Raw genomic sequence first — 18,560 nt, 5'->3', positions numbered from 1 at the left:
AGCCCCTTCCCCGTTAGGAAGCTGACTCAAGAAGGTTACCCAGCAGGAGAAATTTCTGTATTGCGCACATGTGTTGCCCACCCCCACCGCCCCGCCCCGGAAGCAGGGCGTCTAAGTGAAGAGGCGGAGAGTGCCGTCAGCCCCAGAGGAGAATACCCAAGGCTGGGTGGGGTGGAAGGCCACGTCGAGCACCCCCAGGTCTCTGGTCAGGGCGTGCCCCTTGAGCACCTTCACGGGCACCAGCAGCGGGTTCTGCAGCAGGTCGCTGTGGGCAAGGGAGAGACTCAGGACGTGGGCGGAACCGTCCCCACGGGGCAAGGGCAGGCGGGGGCGTTGGCACTCACTTGTACACCATCCCGTGGCAGACGATGACACTGCCGTCATCGGAGCCAGACGCGAAGAGCGGGTACCGGGGGTGGAAAGCCACGGCCCGGAGGGCCTTCTTGTGATGCCTGGAGTGGGGGGAACCAGGCTCAGTGAGGCAGGCGTCGGGGCAGGAAGCGACCGGTCGCCCACCAGCATCTCACCTTAGCACTCTGTATGGCTTGGTGGAGAGATCCATGTCAAACCACACGAGCTTGCTGTCATAGCTGCCGCAGATGACGTTGTCACCTGGGGGCAGATTCTGTGGTGGGGATTTGGTGGCCCTCCAAGTGCCACCCCCCCCCCAACCAGGACACCCCCTTACCTGCTGGGTGCACCGCCAGGCTAGACACCCACTTGCAGTTGGGCATCAGCTTTTTGGTGAGTTCCTGGCGCAGCAGGTGGTAAAGGCGGACACAGCGCTGGGAAGCCACGAGCAGGAAGGGCCGCGTGGGGTGGAAGGCTACACCCTGCACCTGGCCATGGCTGCGGCGGAAGGGGCTCTGGCTGCGGCGCCGACTCAGCTGGTGGATCAGCACCTGGGTGTGGCCCGGAGTGGCCAGCACGACGGCCAGGTAGTCCCCGCGCCCGTGCCAGGTCACCTGCGTCACTGGCTACAGGGAGATGAGGTTGGGTTAGATGCGGCCCCTCCTCCGGGCCCCGCCCTCCGCCTGGGCCCCGCCCACCTTCCCGTGGTGGATGCGCAGGCGCAGGCCGCCCTGGCGCTCCTCCTCGGAGGCTTCCAGCCAGTGCGCGGGCTGTGAGGTGGCCTCCAGGGGTGGGGTGAAGGCGCTCAGCAGTTGGTCCGTGCTGCCCACCACCAGCCGGTCCCCCAAGGCCGGGTTCAGCAGCAGCACCGCGTCCTCCCTGCAGTCAGAGCCAGATGGAGGTTCTCAGACATGGATCTGTCCCCCCACCCCCACCCCGCGCCCCCCGGGCCTCACTCACACTGCCACGGCCACCAGGCAGACGGTGGGGTGAGGGTTCCAGGCGACACTCTTCACCACACCGCCCACGGGCACGGTCCTCATGCAGCGGGCAGTGGCAACCTCCCAGAGTCGCACCGAGCCATCATCTGAACCTGGACACGCAAACAGGCCCTCAGTACCTGGCCCTCCAGCCCAGCCCACCCCGCCCCCACCGCGGAGCTGCCCCACCCACGCCTACCTGATGCCAACCATTGGCCATCTGGGGAGACGCTGAGGCAGCGGACAAGATCGTTATGGCCCCTGTAGACCTGCAGAGAAAGGGCAGGGCGGTTAAGGCTGGACACTCAGAGGCCTTTGCTCCCCACCACCCGCCCTGTCTGCTCACCAAGGCCTGGCACGTGGGGAAAGGCTGCAGGTCCCGTGGCCGGGGCAGCTTGGGGATGAGGTCTTCAGGGTCCACGTTCACCTGAGTAGAGAACACAGGGTCAGCTGCGCCCATCCCCACTCCCCGCCCCTGCCTGGGCGCCACAGCGTACCCTCATCTTGCGCTGCCGTGGGCACAGGTAGAGGTCCAGGCAGCGCTCGAAGCGCTCCTGGATGAAGCGGCCGTAGGCAGGCACGGCCCGCAGGCTCGGGAACCGGCGCGGCAAGAAGCCGAGCTTCCTCTCATCAGGCTCCTGCTGCTCCCAGGCCAGGCGCTGTGGAGGCGGGAGTGAGCCAGGAGCCAGGGCCAGGCCAGGGGCCAGCCCAGACTCCACCGTGCACCAGGCCCACCTCCTCCTCGCTGGGCAGGTACTCGGGAGGCGGGTTGTAGGACTCTGAGTGGCCGGGCAGGGCCAGCTTGGGAGCAGGAACGTGCATCTTATGGCGACCCAGCACCGCATTGGGATCCTCCTGGGCCCACAGGTCGTAGAAGCTGGGAGTGTGGTCCCGAGGCCGGCGAGGCTGGATCCAGCCCATCTTGATGGCGTGCACCATGCGGGAGACCTGCAGAGACGGCGGGTGAGGGGGGTGGGGGCAGGGCAGGCAGGCGCGCCCCGGGGAAGGCACACACCCACCTTCTCCTTCTCCACCAGGGAAGGGATGAAGCTGCGCTTGTCTGCAGGCCGGTTGGTCACTGGGTGGATCATTAGGTCCCCACTGAAGAAGTCCACAGCTGGCTGGGGGGCGAGCAGAGGAGGGTGGGCCTGGGCCCTGCAGGTGCCCCAACCCCAGGGCCAGCAGCTGCTGCCTACCTCGTAGGGATCGAAGCTCACATCCCCGAACTGGCCCCTCTGCAGCCGCTGCACCAGGGCCACCTGCTCATCTGTCAGCCGCACGCTGTGTCCCGTCATCCGGTCCCGCACCGTGCGCCTGGGGGGACCCAGTCAGAGCCCAGGCCCCAGCCCCGCCCCGCAGGCCTGCCCCGCCCACAGGCTCCGCCCCGCGCCCACCCACCAGTAGTCAGGGTCGTCCATCTGGTCCAGAAACTGGTCCAGCTCATCCCGGGTGCGCAGGGGCTTATAGATGCGCCGGCCGTCCAGGTCATAGCCCACATGGGGAAAGTCATCATACCACTCCAAGGGCACATTGCCCACCGTGTTCCGGATGTCCTGGGGCAGGAGGCCCGCGACTCAGCAGCAGACACCCACCGTGCCCACCCCTCCCTCCAAGCCCCTCAGAAGACACAGGCCAGGAAAGGGAAAGGCAGAGCAAAGAGGCTGGCCTCCAGGCTGCAGAAGCAGCACCCAGGCACCCTGACTTTAGCTTCTCCCCGGGGTGTGACGTGGCAGGGCGGCCAGCACTGTCCCCCCCACCCCCCCAGACCCTCGGAGGCGCCGGAGCTGTACCTTCACATTTTCCACTGAAGTGGTGCCAACCCCAGAGCCTCCCCCCTGGATTCCTTGGCCAGGGCTCTGGGCAGCCACAGGCAAGGGTGACCTCATCGCCCGTGGGCTCCCTCCCCTGGCGGGGGCCTTAGGCAAAACTGGGTAGCCACAGGCAGGGACTCAGGGAAGACCCCACCAGCCCACTCCAACAGGAGAGAAAGTCCACTGCACTGAGCCCGGCACACTTTCAGGGGCTCCCCCAGCCTCCCAGCCCTGCCCCCACCCCACCCTCAGTGGGCAGAGCAGTCACATTCCTGGACACACATTCCTGGTCGAGGCCCCTGCCAGCCGCCACCCTCCCTCCACCCAGTGCAGAGACTGCTGCCCAGGCGGCCGCTTCCTGCAACAGTAGCCACAGGAGGAGGGGCCCAGATGAGACTGCATGGCAGGCAACCTGGGAACCCCGACAGGGACAGGACCCTCTGGCCGTGGCCCCTCTGCACCTGCCCAGCCCCCAGCCTGCTGACCTGAGTCCTCCCCGCTCACCCTCCTCCAGGTGTGCCCAGGTCCCTGCACACTGCTGGGAATGCCCGTCCTCCTGTGCTCCCCAAGTCCACACAGCCAGCCCTGGACTGGACAGACGTGGGGGGCCGAGAGAAGACCCATGGGGCATTCAGCAGGGGAACAGGGTGCGGGTGGGGGGTTCTCCAGGCAGGAGTGCAGGCAGGAGCCAGACCTGGAGGGTGGTGCCAGGAGGGGCAGGTGCAAGAAAGACAGGCTGTGCCGTCAGGTGAGTCCCACGAAAACCTGAGGGGGCAGTTGAGGGGGCCGGGGCTGGACTCCAGCCCCTCAGAGGGCCTCTGTGCCCTCTTTTGGGCACAGAAGGCCCAAGTGTACATGAGAGGGAAAGACAGACAGGGTGTGGCCAGGCGCTGGGGCCAGGGCATCTGGGTTAAGGCGGTCATGCCAAGTGAGAAGGCTGGGGTCACGGGTCCTGCTTGACCCTCCCTCCCGCCCCCTGCTAAGAAGAAGGAGGGGAGGCAGCAGCGCCCCTCACCCCCTGGAGGAGAGCCCAGTCTCCCCACCCCACAAAGACAGCAGGATGCTCCAGGCCCCTTCACCATGGCGCGAGAAGGCAGAGGGACGGAGGGCCCCTGCTCCAAGCGGCCTCCAGGGGCTGGGAGGCGGGGAGGAGGGCGGGCCGGCGCGGGGGAGGGGCCGCCGCGGCTATAAAGGCTCGGCCCGCGGCCCCGCTCCAGCCCGGGACGCACACGTGCGCTCTGCGCCGCAGCCGCCACCGCGGGAGCCCGGAGACCCGCGTGCCCCTGGCCCGGGCGGCAGTGGCGGCGGCATGTGCGGCGCGCGACGGAGCTGACGGCGGCCGCCGGCCCCAGGTCCTTCGCAATGCTGCGTTCGGCGCCGCCCGGCCGCTACCTGTACCCTGAAGTGAGCCCGATGTCGGAGGACGAGGACCGAGGCAGCGAGAGCTCGGGTTCAGACGAGAAACCCTGCCGCGTGCACGCGGCGCGCTGTGGCCTCCAGGGCGCCCGGAGACGGGCCGGGGGCCGACGGGCGGGGGGCAGCGGCCTGGGGCCTGGAGGGCGGCCGGGCCGCGAGCCCCGGCAGCGGCACACGGCGAACGCGCGAGAGCGGGACCGCACCAACAGCGTGAACACGGCTTTCACCGCGCTACGCACGCTCATCCCCACCGAGCCCGCTGACCGCAAACTCTCCAAGATCGAGACCCTGCGCCTGGCCTCCAGCTACATCTCGCACCTGGGCAACGTGCTGCTGGTGGGCGAGGCCTGCGGCGACGGGCAGCCCTGCCACTCGGGGCCCGCCTTCTTCCACGCATCTCGTGCCGGCAGCCCCCCGCCCCCGCCGCCCCCACCCCCCGCCCGTGACGGCGAGAACGCCCAGCCCAAACAGATCTGCACCTTCTGCCTCAGCAACCAGAGAAAGTTGGTGAGTGTTGCCTGCGGGGTGTCCACGGGAAGGGAGGCTAGAAGGATGGGGCGGCCCCCACCTCCAAACCACCCCTGCAGCCCACACCTGCCGGGCAGAGAGGGCGGGGCCAAAAGCAGGCAGCGCCCCGAGCAGCGCCTGTGACACCCGCAGCCCCAGGTCCAGGGAGAGAGAAGACGAGGAGGGCCCGGCCAGAGCTGGTGGGTCCCCAGGACACAGGCTCCCATGGGGACAGAGAGGAAAGAGACCAAGGCAGGACCCGCACCAATGGGGAAGAAGCTAGGGGACCACACCAGGGTTGATCAAGCAACTCTGGCCACCCACTCTGCCATCAGGGGAAGGGGACTTGGGGGCAGTGAGGCAATCCCGCTGGGGTCCACTTGCTCTACCAGTGGCCTAAGGCTTACTGGGCACCTGCCTGCCCTCCCTGGACCCGGCTGCCCACTCAGACGCCACTGTGGCTGTGGGATCTGCTGGCAGGAGACTCGGGGGCTGGGGGAGAGGGCCCTGCTGCGGGAGACGCTGGCCGGCTCTGATTTACGGCGCCTGCTGCGCATGGTGGCACCGGAAGAGCAGGGTGAGCAGGGAGAAAATACGGCGCGGCTCTCCCCAATCCCCATTTCCTCTCCAGACAGCACGCGTGAGCTCCTGGGGCCTGAACATCTGGGAGATTTAATTTTACAATTTCGGCTGTGCAGCAGCGCACTCTCCTCCCCAAACTGCTCGGGGAAGCCGGAGTGAGTGTGGAAGGGGGGTGCTTTCAGCGCACCCCGTGGGGAAGTCCGGAGGCGCAGGCTGGCGCTGGCCTCCGCTTGGGCCCTGACACTGCCCTCCCCTCCGCAGAGCAAGGACCGAGACAGAAAGACGGCGATCCGGAGTTAGAGGCGATGTCGGGCCATCCGCAGAGAGCCCCAGACCTGACTCAGGCACAGGCCTCGCTGAGGGCGCCCCCAGGCCCGCCCGGCCCCAGCTGCGAGTGGGGCCGATGGACAGACAGGCGGCGGGATGCGCGGCCGCCCCAGCACTTGCCTGGCCCCACTGGAGCTTTCCGTGCGGGCTCGCTACCTGGTTCTCCTCTGGCTACTATGTGCTAGCATTCTGTGTCTTTGATATGATAATATAAAGTCTGGAAATTTTGTATAATTAAAAACAAAACAGTATCTTCCAAACGCAGATACACGCTGTCCTCTGGAGCGGCCAGAAACTGTCCTGAGCAGAGCCCGAGCCCACACTCCCACCCTCAGGGCTGTGGTCTGTTCACGTCCTGGCCGCCCTGGGCCAAGGCCCCTGGTTCCTAGGGAAAGCCCCCACTTTGCAGGGCTCAGGGTCAGCCCCTGCTGCCAGGGAACTGCGGCATGGGGTCTGGAGACCAGTGAGAGGAGAGGGTGAGGAAAGACGACAGCCCCCCACACTTGGCAAGGGACAGAGCGGGACAGGCTGAAGCCAGGGAGCACTCCCGCCCCACCCCCGCTCCAAGGGCCACCAGGGGTCTGGGTGCTCCGAAAGAGAGGGCAGTGCGTGCAGTGTGCCATGTGCTGGTCTCCTGGGCCGCGGCAACTCAGCCCCTGCCCGCAGAGCCCCAGGAAGTGGGGGGGTGGGGCACTGTCTGGCAGAAGGAGCCCCCAGGCTGTGCAGGCCTGAGGGTGTGAACCAGGTGCCTGTGTGTACTCCAGGTGCCCGCCCTAGCCCGCCCTGGCCCCAGAAGCCCTGCCCACAACAGAAGACCCCGGCCGCTCACCCAGCTAACCCGAAGGCCCCACCTGCCCGTAAGGAGGGCAATTCAGGCCTCTCGGAGCTGAGCACAGCTGGCTAACCGTTAAACTCTTGCAGGTAACAATTACGACTTAGTGGCGTGAGCTCACAGACACAGCAGAGAAGCAAGCTGGGGGCAGCGCCGTGTGGCAACCCCCCCAGGCTGGCCAGCAGCCTGACTTCCGCCAGCGGGGCTGAGAGTGCCAGGGGCCAACCCCGGGCCCCAGGAGAGGCCAGGTGCCGAGGCCCACGTGGGCACCCCAACAGGGCAGGTCCAGAGCTGCCCCCTCCTCTTAACAGACAGGCTCCAGAGGACCAAGAAGCAGGAAGCAGTGGTGTAATTTTGGAGGAAATTCTCAAAGCCAGAGCCATTAAGGGTTGGCGGGGCGGGGGGGGGGCTGTGTCCAATCTGATAGAAATATAACAGGATAAAAAGTCACAACGGCAGGTTCCACTCAGAGAGAAACCCAACCCCAAATTTCCTCTCCTTAATCCTGCAGGAGCCTACAGCTGGCCGGCAGGAGGGGGAGAGGGCACGCTCGGTCACTGCAGAAGCCCCCCGCCCCCACCTGCCTAGAGAGCCAGGACTCTCAAGCAGAACGTGGGGGGCTGAGAAAGATACCTCTTCTGCTCCTGGGCACTGAACACACTTGGAGAACCGACCTGGGAAGGGCGCCCCCGAGGGCCTCCAAGCTTGATGCTCCTGCTCCACTGGGCACCAGCAGTCCTGTGGGGACAGTCTGGGGCCTGCCTGCGCTCAACCACCCACCTCACCCACGCATACCTGGGCCGGGTGAGCCCAGACCCCCTCACAGATCCCCCCACAGACGACAGACAGGTGCCCACTGCACAGCCAGAGTCACCAGACCGGTGCTGGGCAGAGGGGGGAGGGGTGGGAAGCATGCCCCGCACAAAGGTGGAGGTGGGCACGGGGGACTCCCCCCAGAGCACAAGGACAAGCAGGGTGAGGCTGGAAGGTGTCTCAGGGGTGCCAAGTCAGTAGGAGAGGACAGGCCGCTGGGACGGTCCCCGGGGACAGCAGGTCCTGGCACAGGACGTGCGGCCAGGCCCTCAGCTGCCGGGCCTGGGACTCAACAGCGGCTGCAGCTTGGCCAGCCTCAGGCCTGGGCAGTGGGCCCGGTCGCTCCCTGAGCTGCACCGGTAGCAGCAGAGGCCGAGGGCCTGGCCCGCCAGCCAGCAGGAGAGGAGGGGCGGGGGCGGGGAGGAGCACACCGTCACCCTCCGCCGCTCCAGAAATTCAAACCAGACTGGGGGTGGTGGGCCGGCCGAGCCCCAGCGGGCGCGAGTCCACTCAGCCATCCACTGCAGCAGCCGGGCCCCACTCCCTGCCCAGGACCCGGCGCCCCACATGTGCCCCGTGCAGCAGCGGGAAAAGAGGGCACGGCCCGCACCCTGGGCCAGCAGCCGCTCCTGAGGCCAAGCAGGCCTGGAAACGCGCCGATGGCCGTCAGAGCCAGGCTGTCAGCTCCCTGTCCCCAGCCCGGGGAACGAGCTGCTGGCGGCACCACGTGACCCGTCACCAGGCTGCCCGCCCTGGACCGGCCCACCCCCACCCTGCACAGCACCTGCGGCTGCCAGGAAGCACATGTGACCCCACGGGGGCTGCGCCCGCCGACCCCTCCAGGGCCCAGACACCCCGGCCCACACTCTCCGGGGAGTGGGGAGGGGGGACACGGACGCGCATCCGTGCGGCGCCCCGCCCCCGGCAGCTCCGGACACCCGCGGCCACCGCTGATGTGTCGGCTGGGATTTTTCCGTTCTCGAAGAGCCCCCTCCCCCTCCCCCTCCCCAAAGTGGCTGCAGCTGTCAGGACCGCAGATTGGAACTGCAGGTACGGCGCTGGCCCGCTGCCCGCCTCCCTCCCGTGTCTGTCTGAGGGAGAGGAAGCCGGCCCACCTCTGGAATCCTTCACTCTCTCCTCGTTCGCCTCTCCCACCTGTCCCCCGGGAGCGCGGGGTCAGCCGCCCTCACTCTGGCGCGCTCTTCCCCTTGCCCCGCTCCGATTACAATGCCGGCAGTGTTCCCTCCGCTCCCCCGCCTCCCGCGAAGCGCCCTCTGTGGCGGGGGCGCCCGGCCGCGTGCCCCAGGCCACCTGCTGCCGCTGGACCTCCACAAGGTGCCCACACGAGAAGCCCTGGGCTACAGCCCCAAGGCAGAAGGCCAGGTCCCGAAGGCCGAAGCCAGCAGAGCAGCCCCGCAGGGCTCAGCTGAGAGGAGCCCGCCCGCTATACCGTGGGGGTGGGGGCGCTGGGAACGCAGACTAGGAGCCCCCCTTCCAAACCTCCCCTGCTGCGTATGATCCTCACAGAAGCGCTGCCAGCCAGGCCCGCTGCTGAACCTCTGGACACGTCTGGGCTCCGGGACCCTCCGAGCCCACTCCTTGGCCCCTATCAGTGCCTCAGGGCTGCTGAAGGGCAAAGAAGCAAGTCTGCCCCCACCAAGGGTCCCGGGGTCGGGGGAGGCCCCCTCCTCCCGGGTCCTCAGATACCTAAGACACCCCCACCCCCTCCGTTACCCAGGGAGCGTGGGCGTCCCCACGTGGGGTGGGAAGAGGCCCCCTCCTCCCGGGTCCTCAGATACCCAAGACACCCCCACCCCCTCCGTTACCCAGGGAGCGTGGGCGTCCCCACGTGGGGCGGCGGCTCCCAGAAACGCCTTGGGCCACAGGAGACGGGCACGGCCCCCGCAGAGTGCCAAACGCCCATTCTGAGTCCCACGATGCTGCGGCCACCGCCAAGATCCCATTGCGGGAATTCAACCAGAGCCTCCAGCGCCAGCCCCGCCTATGCCCCACTCCGCAGCCAGGCTGTCAACCACCTTTCAGACAGGACTTGCCCCCCCCACACCTGCCTGCCAGCCCCCAGCTCCTGGGGCCATGCCTCCAGCCCGCACGGAGCCCCAGCTTGGGCTCCTGCCACCCAGGAAACTGGCTCCCGGTGGGCACATGGCAGGCCGGGCCTCTATCACCCATTTACCCAGGCCAGAGAAGGGTGGGCTCTGAAGGCGCCCCACCCTCACCTGCCCTGCTCCACCCCCCCAGGGGAGCGCCGTCTCCTGACCAGGACCACTGGACCCTGGGGGCTGGTCCTGGAGGGAGGAGGGCACCCCGCACACCAGAACACGGCGGGCCTGGCTCAGAGGTGGTGCTTGGCAGAGGGACCCGGGGCACCCCGAGGTCACGGCCACCACACCCAGCAAGGCCACCTGCGAGGCCCCGGCCCCAGGCCCCTCTCAGGCAAGGAGGCGGGGAGACCGCAGGGGCGGCCGGAGCCCAGTCGCGGGGGTGGGGGTGGCCAGGGAGGCCGGCAGCCCACGAGGCCCAGCCGAGCCGAGAGGCACGCTCTGCACAACAGCTCGAAACCCGAGCCGCCGCCGCGCCGCCAGCAGCGAGTGCGCCGAGCGCCGCGCCGGGGCGGGCCCAGCGAGGCTGCTGCCGCTCGGTAGCGGGAAGCCGTCAGCGGCGCCTGCGGGAGAGCGGAGGGGGCCGCCCGCCGCCACTGCTCTGGGCCCGCCGCCCCCCGGCCTCAGTTTCTCCCAGGCTGGAGCCGGGACCGCCTGCAAGGGCCGCCGCACCGGCCGCGGCCGGATGAGATCACGTCTGTGGGGGAGGGGCGCGGGCGGGTTGGGGCGGGGCTCTCCTACTCGCGGCCGCAGGGACCCCCGCCAGGCTGGCGGTTCGGCCAGGCGCTGCCCAGGGTGAGAACCGGGAGGATGGCACCGTCGAGGCCGAGCTAGGACGCAGGATGTGGGTGTCCAGCTGAGAAGGGGAACCCTCACTCACCGGCCAGCGCCCTGGGCAGGGAACCCCAAAGCTGGGCCCAGCAAAAGCCAACAGTCAGAGCACCTAGAAGCCCGAGGGTCCCCCAGCCCAGGCCGTAAGTTCAAACAAGGCCCGGGGAAGAGGAGACCAGGCACTGCCACCCCTCAGGCCCTCCCCCAGGAACACCTTGTCCGGACACCCCCGCCCACTGCTGGAGGCCAGCCAGGGCCAGAGTGGGGTCCTGGCACCACGGACCACCTCCAAGGATGCTGCGGAGAAGGGGCTGCCTGACACCCTACGACCGATGTTCTGGGGCTGTGGGCCCTCACAGATGCCATCCAGAGCCCGGGGTCAGGGTCCCTGCGCCCCTCCTGAGCTCTCGCCACCCCAGCCTCCCAAGCCTCTTCCTGAAGCCCACCCTGCAGAGACGCCGTGATGGGGTGGGGGTCACTTCTCAGGGAGGAGAGCCTTAGCCAGGCCGGCCTGGCCCTGCCGCCCCCTGGGCCGTGGCCGGCTGCACTGGCAGAAGCCGGCTCTTGCTGTCACTCAGGCCCACATATGGGATAGTCATCGCCAGAGGAAGCGGCCCCCCCAGCCCCCGCGGCGGCTCCAGAACGGGGCAGGCCAGGAGGAGCACCTCCCCGCGGGCGGCCCGAAGCCCCTCCCCCGGCCTCTGCACTCCATTTACAATCATCATCGATTTCTCAAAATACCGAATATAAAAAAGTAGCCGACAGGATGTGGCTGCCGACAGCCAGAGCCCCTGGGAGGGGGAGACAGGCCGGGAGCTGTGCTGCATGGCCCCCCTTCACTGAGTGCGCCCGCTGCTCCGGCCAGGAAACCAATTTATTTTGTTTTGTCTCTGTTCTCTGAACGCACAGAGACTGGATCGGGCGGGCGGCCAAGGCTCCTGCAGCCGCTGCCAAAAGAGCGGAGGATGGGGGTAGAAGCCGTGCAGGGGAGGGGGCGCGTGTCTCCCCAGCCGGGACAGCCCCTGACAGGCAGCAGGAAGAGCTGCTAGGGTCGGGGACCGCGGTCTCTGCAGGCCCCGCAGCCCAAGGAGGCTCACGCCAGGGCAGGGGGCAGAGGGGCCTCAGGCCCCGCCCCCTGGGGAGCAGGGACACACCAGTGAGGGGTGGGCAGGGGAGCACCCGTCACCTCCAGCGGGGAGCCCCTGAGCCTCAGACCCCCCAAGAGCCCATGGGCAGCCCCGGGCAGCCAAGTCACAGCCACCTCTGGCCAGACGGGGCACCCCAGCCTGTCAGCAGGCTTTCCCTGTGAGACGTAAACCAGGAGGACCAGATGCACCCAGGGCCACAGCAGCCGGGCCTCGAGGACACCCGGGAGGAGGGGGCAGAGCACAGATGCCGGCCGGGCTGGGCAGGGCCTGCCCCCCACCCCCACCCCCACCCGGGGGACAGCATAGGCTGGCTGTTGGGGGAAGCCTGTCCACGCCCACCCGGAACGGAAGCACAGCCCCCACAGAAGATGCGGTGCCCCCCGCCTGCCAGCAGCGCCCCCACAGCCCAGAGCCAGGACATGGGCACAGGGTGGCCGTGCTGCGCCCAGCTGCCCTGCCCACGATGACACACACACTCCTGCAGTCATGTGTCCCCGACCCTGAAACTGCTCTTCCAGACAGGCCTGGGGCCACGCCAGGACGCCCACTCAGGCCTCGCGGTGGCCACACAGCCCACCCTGCAAGGGGGCAGCTGTGGCCCAGCCTACCTCCTCATCGGAGCTGTCCTCCGCATACTCGCCCTCACCCGGCACACTTGCCACCTCCGTCCGTGGGCAGGGGGTCCTGGCCTGGGAAGGGAAGAGAGGGAGGGAGGTTACTTCAGGACCCGGGGCAGACTGTGGGCCAGGGCACCCTGCCCCTCCTGCCCACACTGGGGCCGAGGTCCCGCACCGCAATCTCTAAGCAGCTCTGACCTGGTCCCACTGCCAGGGAAAGAATATGGACAGCCCCAATCTAAGTGGGTCTCTTGGGGAGGGGGTTTCCACCCAGGGTGAGCCTCTGTCAAGGGCCATCGCGATATCCAAGCTCACGCGGAAGACCCCAGAGAGGGGCTGACATCACGTGAGCCACCCCTGCACCCCTTAACGAAAAAAACAGTTGCAAGTCTCCTGGCTCAAAGGCCCAGCTGAGCCCAGAGCCAGCCTGGGGTCAGAGGACAAAGCAGGGGTGGCCTCTTGGCAGCAACAGATAAAGGCCGGGGTCACCCCCAACTGGGTCAGTCCATCCAGGGGAGGCCAGGCTCTCAATGTCGGCCACCAGCACAGGGAACACCTCGGCCCAGCCTAGAGTCAGACCCTCAGCCTGAGGAGGGCACGTTCAGCCCAGCTGGCCGAGAGCCTGGACAGGTACCCACACCCTCAGGGCGCTGGGAGGACTGGCCCCGGGCTGACCCCACCCACCAGGCCAGTGAGTGGGTGCCACTGGGCATTGACACCCCAACCTGGAAAACAGATCCTCCCCCGGTGGGGTGGGAATCGGGTGTACCGGAACTGAGACTGATGGGGAAAACAGCCTGTATCCGCCCCCCCCCCCCCCCGCCGCCCCCCTCCGGGGGCAGTAAAGCGTCGGGAGCAGGAGCCCCGCTCCCCTGCCCGGGCCGGAGCCAGAAGCCGCCCAGCAGCTTTTCCTCCCGCCCGCCAGCTTCTCCCTCCGTGTGAGGAGGCTGTGAGAGTAAGTTTTTTTCCAGGCCAGGAAAAGGCGAGATTCGGTTTCCACGTCTCTCCCACCCTTGCTCCCCAGGCTGTGCGCTGCGGGAGCCCTGCCCGCTGAAAGTGGGTCAGCCCTGCCGGGCGGGCGGCCTGCGGGGAGGGGGCACAGGGGCCAGCCCGCCCTGAGCTCCCCGCCCACCCTGCCCGGAGCATCCAGAGGACATACCTGCCCGGGCCCGGGCCGGGAGGACCCTGCGGGGAGCAGGCGGGGAGCCGCTGTGAGTCTCCTCGAGACCCTGAGGCCAGCCCGCGGCCACTAGGACCCGCGTGGGCCACCCTGCTCCAGCCGCTCAGGCCCCGGGGGCCCCGCACCACAGGCCGCGGTCCCGAGCCCTGGCAGCAACCACAGGCGTGGCAGCCCCAGTGCCGTCTGGAGCCAGACACGGGTGGGGGCTCAGCGGCGGTGGGGGGGTGGGCGACACCCAGCGGCGGGGCTCCGGGCTCCTGCCAGAGCCACGGGCGAGGGCCCTGCTCAGGGCGTGGGACAGCCTCCCTCCAGAGGCGCCGGCAAGGCCACCGACTGCCGCCAGGGGGCAGCCGTGACGCAGGGCCCAGCAGGGCCAGGACCAGGCCGACCAAGCACCCGCAGCCCTCCAAAGCCTGGAGACCCGGGGGCGCCCCAGTGTACCCTTCCTCCTCTTCCTCACACGGTCCAGCCCCAGCCCCCCACATCCTCAGACGCAGGCACCAGAGGGTGGGGTCTGCCCAGAGCCACACCCGCCCCCAGACAGGCTCAAGGCCATGTGGTGTGGGTGCCCTAATGGGCCCACGTGGATGGCTGGGGGCCCACAAGCGAGACCAGAGGGAAGTGAGGTCCTGAAGGCAAGTGTCTCAGCCAAGGGGGCCAGGCGACCACGACAGGCCTCTCCTGGGAGGGGCTGCAGCTTCGCACAGCTGAGGCGGTTTTTAACTTCAGTTACAAAGGTTTGAGTTTCTTCCGGATGAGAGGCACCGTCTGTGCACTCCCACCCCGATCTGGGGGACAAGCCCCGGGGGAGCAGCCCACAGTGGGGGTCTTAGGTGGGCTGCTCTGCCCACCCCTCTTGCTGCCCTCCACAACAGGTTCTCACCAGGACTGCTGTGAAGAGTTGCCCTGCTGCACGTGAGAGCCCCACACAGGTCACCCCACCTGGACCCCTAACTAGGACATGTTAAGCCTCTGAGGGCAGAGCTACCAGAGCTCTAGGGAGCACAGGAGAAGTTGACATGCTTCTGAGCAACTGAAGGGTGCCGTGGGACCCCTCAAACCCACTCATCACGTTACCCCAGACTGACACCATCACTCTCCGCCTGAACTCTCATCACCAGAAACAACAGTCTGATGCTGGGCCAGGCACAGCTCCCCCATGTGGGCCCCCGCTCCAGCCTCTGGGTCGCACTGCGGTTCTCTGGGACAGGCCCAGAGTGCCCTGCCTCAGATGACCTCACTAAGCAACCTGGGACACGGAGTAACATGGCCTGCTCCCTCCCCAGGCACCAGACCCTGCCCACTGCTCCCAGGAGAGCACCTCCTGCCCTAGGGTTCGCAGTAAGCTCCTAAGCTCCAGGCACAGATAGTTTGGGCAGAACTCGTTGTAAGTTACCTAGGAAATGGTAATTCCACGTTGGACATCCTTAGTGAGTCTTTTGTTACATTCTTGAACGTGGCAAGCAGCCTGAACTAATAGAAATGGGAATTTGTGTATGAAAAAGTAAGAAAACAAAATAGGAGAAAACCCACCCAAGTGTTATAAAAAGGACAAGATCAAACACAAAAAGTAGGAAAAAACAGATCTAAACAAGCATGACCAGGAAAGAATGGCAAAAAGCACCAGATACGCTCCACGACAAGAGCCAGACATCTCTCCTGACAAAGAAGCTGCCCAAAGTGCCCCCAAGCACTGCTGGGGGTGTGGAGCGAGGCCGGGTGCATGGGAGGGGCCAGGCACAAGGTGGAGATGGGAGGGTGGGGCCGGGTGCAGGAGGGGAGTCGGGCCAGCGGAGGTGAAGTGCGGGGCAGGCTAGCAGAGGACGCACCAAAGGTGAGGGTGAGGCTGGGGAGGCTTCCTGCTTCGCACAGCCCACAGCCGGCACACCTGGAACCCACAGAATCAGGGAGCAGGGCTCCCTGGAAGAGTGACCCTTCCACCATGGAACTCTTATCGGGAGAGAGAGAACGGGCTCCCTCCTGTGTCAGCCACTGGCCACCTTTGTCCCCAGCTAAGCGTCTGGGCCAGGCACTTTCCACTCCAGGCGGAGGCCTGAAGAAGCACACTCCCAGCTGGGGCCCCTCGACGGCCTGCACGCAGGTCCTTGATGTCTCCCCAGCACGCCCCTGAACACCACAGGGGCTGCCCCCCATCCTTAGCAGGAAAGAGCAGAAGCCTCGAGACAAAGTTGCAGGCGATGCGTCCTGCTAAGGGTCGCTGAGGGCGCAGTGAGCGGAGCTGGTGAAACACCAGCCAGGAGCCCCGCTAAGAACTGGCGGAGAGGGTGGTGGGGGGTGGGGGCAAGTCATTTAAGTCCACACGTCGTCTAAACCGCACCAGGGCCGTGGCTGTGGCCAGCACCACAGGAGCTCGAGGCTGCCATTCCAGAGTTGGGCTGCTTGGCGGAGGGGCTGGTGGCCACCGGAGCGTCACCGCCACGTGGATCCTAAAGCTGCGGGGTGGGGACGCTCCCTGCCAAGGCTGCGTGAGGTCCCATAGCAGGGCCTCGTGACACAGGGCGGCCACGGACTGTGACAGGGGAAGGTGGTCAGCAGACCCTCGAGAGGGCCCTGAGCCAGCGAAGGGCCCTTGTGGTGGGAAGGTTTCGTAGGCAAGCAGCCCTGCATTGGCTTCAGGATGCGAGGAGCAGGCTAACGCAGAGCACGACAGAGCTGTCACAGAGGCAAGACCATCCAGCCATGAACTGCGGTCACCGGGAGAGTGAAGGGAGCGGATGGGAACACCTCCTCTCCCAAATGGTGCCACTCGATGTCACTGTTTGTCAAGGAGGCGGAGGAGGGGCCCACCTTAGGTCACACACAGAAATCCCACCTCGGGCTTTGCCCCGAGGAAGCCAGCTGACAGCTAAGTCTAGCAGGCAGCCTGAGACCCAGGAGAAGTACTGTCAGGATTCCCGTGGACAGAGCACAAGACTGTGCTCTAGAGCTCAGGACTCCTCCGCTCCAAGCAGCGTCCTGCCCCGCCCTCGCTGCTCCCAAAGGAGGAGGGAGGCGGCCCTGGGTCTGTGGAGCGGGAGGGATCGGTGCTAGGGGCCCTCAGAGAGCCTGATGCCCGGCAGGCACTATCTTGGCCGTGGTCGTCTGGGGTGTGGGGAGCCCTCAGGAGACTCCTGGCTCACCCACCTGCTGCCCAGGGCTCTGGTCCATCCTGCCGCGCTGCTTGCTGGTGCCCGCCCCCTCCTCCTCCAAGGCAGCGACGTCCTCAGTGCTGTCGCTGCCGGACTCTTCCAGGCCTGAGAACACACTCTCCTCGCTGTCGCTGTCGCCGAGGCCAGGATCACTGCCCAGCATGTGGCTGGGGGCCGGCGCGCTGAGGAGAGAGGGCTGCCAGCGGCATGGCACTGATGACCCCAGCCCACCCGCCAGGCGCCTGGCGCTGACCCACAGCCTGTGCAGCCGCCCCATGGCCACAGCCCCCAGCTCCACCGACACCATCCACCCAACCCAGGCCTCCCTCACCACCCACCTCCACCGCCAGCAGGCCTCCTGCCCTTGGAGGAGACATTCAGTCAGAGTCCCACAAGAGAAGGACTTTCCAAGGAGCTCAATTACCATCACATCACCCGCACCAGCCCTCCACCCTCCACGCCCAAAAGCCACGCCCTGGAGCTCTGGCTTTCACATCTCCAGAGTTACCAGGGCACTGGGGTGGGGTCTGGGACAGGCAGAGGACCACAACCTGAGGTGCTTTTCCCGCCAGAAGAGGACTCTATCCAACCAGATTGGGACTGACAGTTTATCAGTAAATTGTAAAGACTGGTTGAAGAGACATAAAAATGATGTAAACTTTACTTAAAACCAAGTGTTTTGGTTCACCACCCCATGGGATAGGACCAGAGCTTCCTCTGAGCAGAGGTCTGCTGACCAGACACCACCCAATCCCTAAGTTCACAAGACCCATGCACTTAGAGAGGGAAAACAAGAACTTACAGACTTTCAGCAAGCACTTATTTGAATGGAGAACCCTAGATTTCTGCTTTTTAATAGCTATTAATTCTCTCAGCTAACAGGAAAGCCTGCACTCACCAAGTATTGGCAGCACTCAACTGAACTTCCACAGAAATGACTCTGATACACACTATCTTCAATGCTTAGTAAGCTACACAATTACAACAGCAAATAAAAATGGCACAAGTGGCTTGGGCACAAACACAAATGGCTGCTGAGGATACAGAGCTGAGTGATGGAAGCAGGCGAGTCTGGTGCCCAGAATGCCTGCTGGCGGGAGAGCAGCAGAACTGGTCAGGGTGAAGGGGCTGCCTGACAATCCAGCAACATGGAGTGCCCCCTTAAGGAGACGCGGCTGGACAAGCTTTGGAGGGCTGATGACACCACAAACCCAGCTGGGATTCCGCTACATAGCAGGAGTGCTTCTGAGCGCAGTTAAAAAAGGATGTGGCCAATACAGCAGGCACTGCCTTCCTATCCTCGTATCCTTTTACAACGTACCCGACGTATCAGTAACGTACAAACAGGCTCAAACCTCTTTAATGCAGGAACCACAATTCAAAGCGCTAGGGAGGCCACGCTCACGATGCCAGCCCCTCTTGCTAGTTCGCTCCGGTCCACACTTCTCCAACCACACTGCGGGAGCCCCTGCCCAGAACGCCCCACGAGGCCACCGCCAGCAAAGAGCCGGCGACCCGCCTCCTCGCGCTCCTGTGCCCTGCTCCCCGGCGCTGGCCCCCCGGAACCGCCATGTGCGGCCCAGCCGCGCCACCACGTCCCGCTCGCGCACCCCGCGGTCACCTCCTCCAGCTCCAGCTCCGGCTCCGGCTCCGCCGGCCGCTTTCCGGGCCGCGTCACTGTCGCCGCCGCCACCGCGCGCCCCTCGCCCCGCGCGCCAGCCATGCTCCCGGACCGCCTGGACCCGCGCCGCCACTTCCGGCAGCTAACAGACCGCGTGGGCCCCGGGGCGGGGCCCGCGGGGTCAGAGGGCGAAGGGCGGGCCGAAATGGGCTGGGCCGGCACGCGCACGCGCGCTGTGGGGACGCGGGCGGGCGGCGCCGGCGGGAGCGCGCCCG

General features: G+C 66.5%; 2 protein-coding genes across 2 annotated transcripts; one reads left to right on the top strand and one right to left on the bottom strand.

The window, feature by feature from the left end:
- Nucleotides 1-35: 35 nt before the first annotated feature.
- Nucleotides 36-18,425, bottom strand: BOP1 (BOP1 ribosomal biogenesis factor). The gene is made up of 16 exons (XM_061122981.1): nt 18,286-18,425; nt 16,660-16,860; nt 12,327-12,407; nt 2,730-2,884; nt 2,528-2,645; nt 2,351-2,452; nt 2,067-2,279; nt 1,829-1,990; nt 1,678-1,758; nt 1,531-1,600; nt 1,312-1,444; nt 1,050-1,230; nt 689-977; nt 528-612; nt 345-452; nt 36-265 (listed from the first exon to the last, which is right to left on the bottom strand). Exons 1-16 carry the CDS (start codon nt 18,385-18,387, stop codon nt 112-114), a joined length of 2,235 nt encoding a protein of 744 aa, XP_060978964.1. The 5' UTR covers nt 18,388-18,425; the 3' UTR covers nt 36-111.
- On the top strand, nt 4,502-6,238 carry SCX (scleraxis bHLH transcription factor). The gene is made up of 2 exons (XM_061122775.1): nt 4,502-5,065; nt 5,909-6,238. The coding sequence occupies exons 1-2, from the start codon at nt 4,505-4,507 to the stop codon at nt 5,945-5,947; spliced, it is 600 nt and encodes a 199-aa protein (XP_060978758.1). The 5' UTR covers nt 4,502-4,504; the 3' UTR covers nt 5,948-6,238.
- Nucleotides 18,426-18,560: the final 135 nt, after the last annotated feature.

The sequence above is a fragment of the Dama dama genome, chromosome 21 (assembly GCF_033118175.1).
Source record: "Dama dama isolate Ldn47 chromosome 21, ASM3311817v1, whole genome shotgun sequence".
NCBI classification, from domain to species: Eukaryota; Metazoa; Chordata; class Mammalia; order Artiodactyla; family Cervidae; genus Dama; species Dama dama.
Note: the sequence above shows the minus strand (reverse complement) of the source record. Positions and strands in the feature narration are given on the sequence as shown.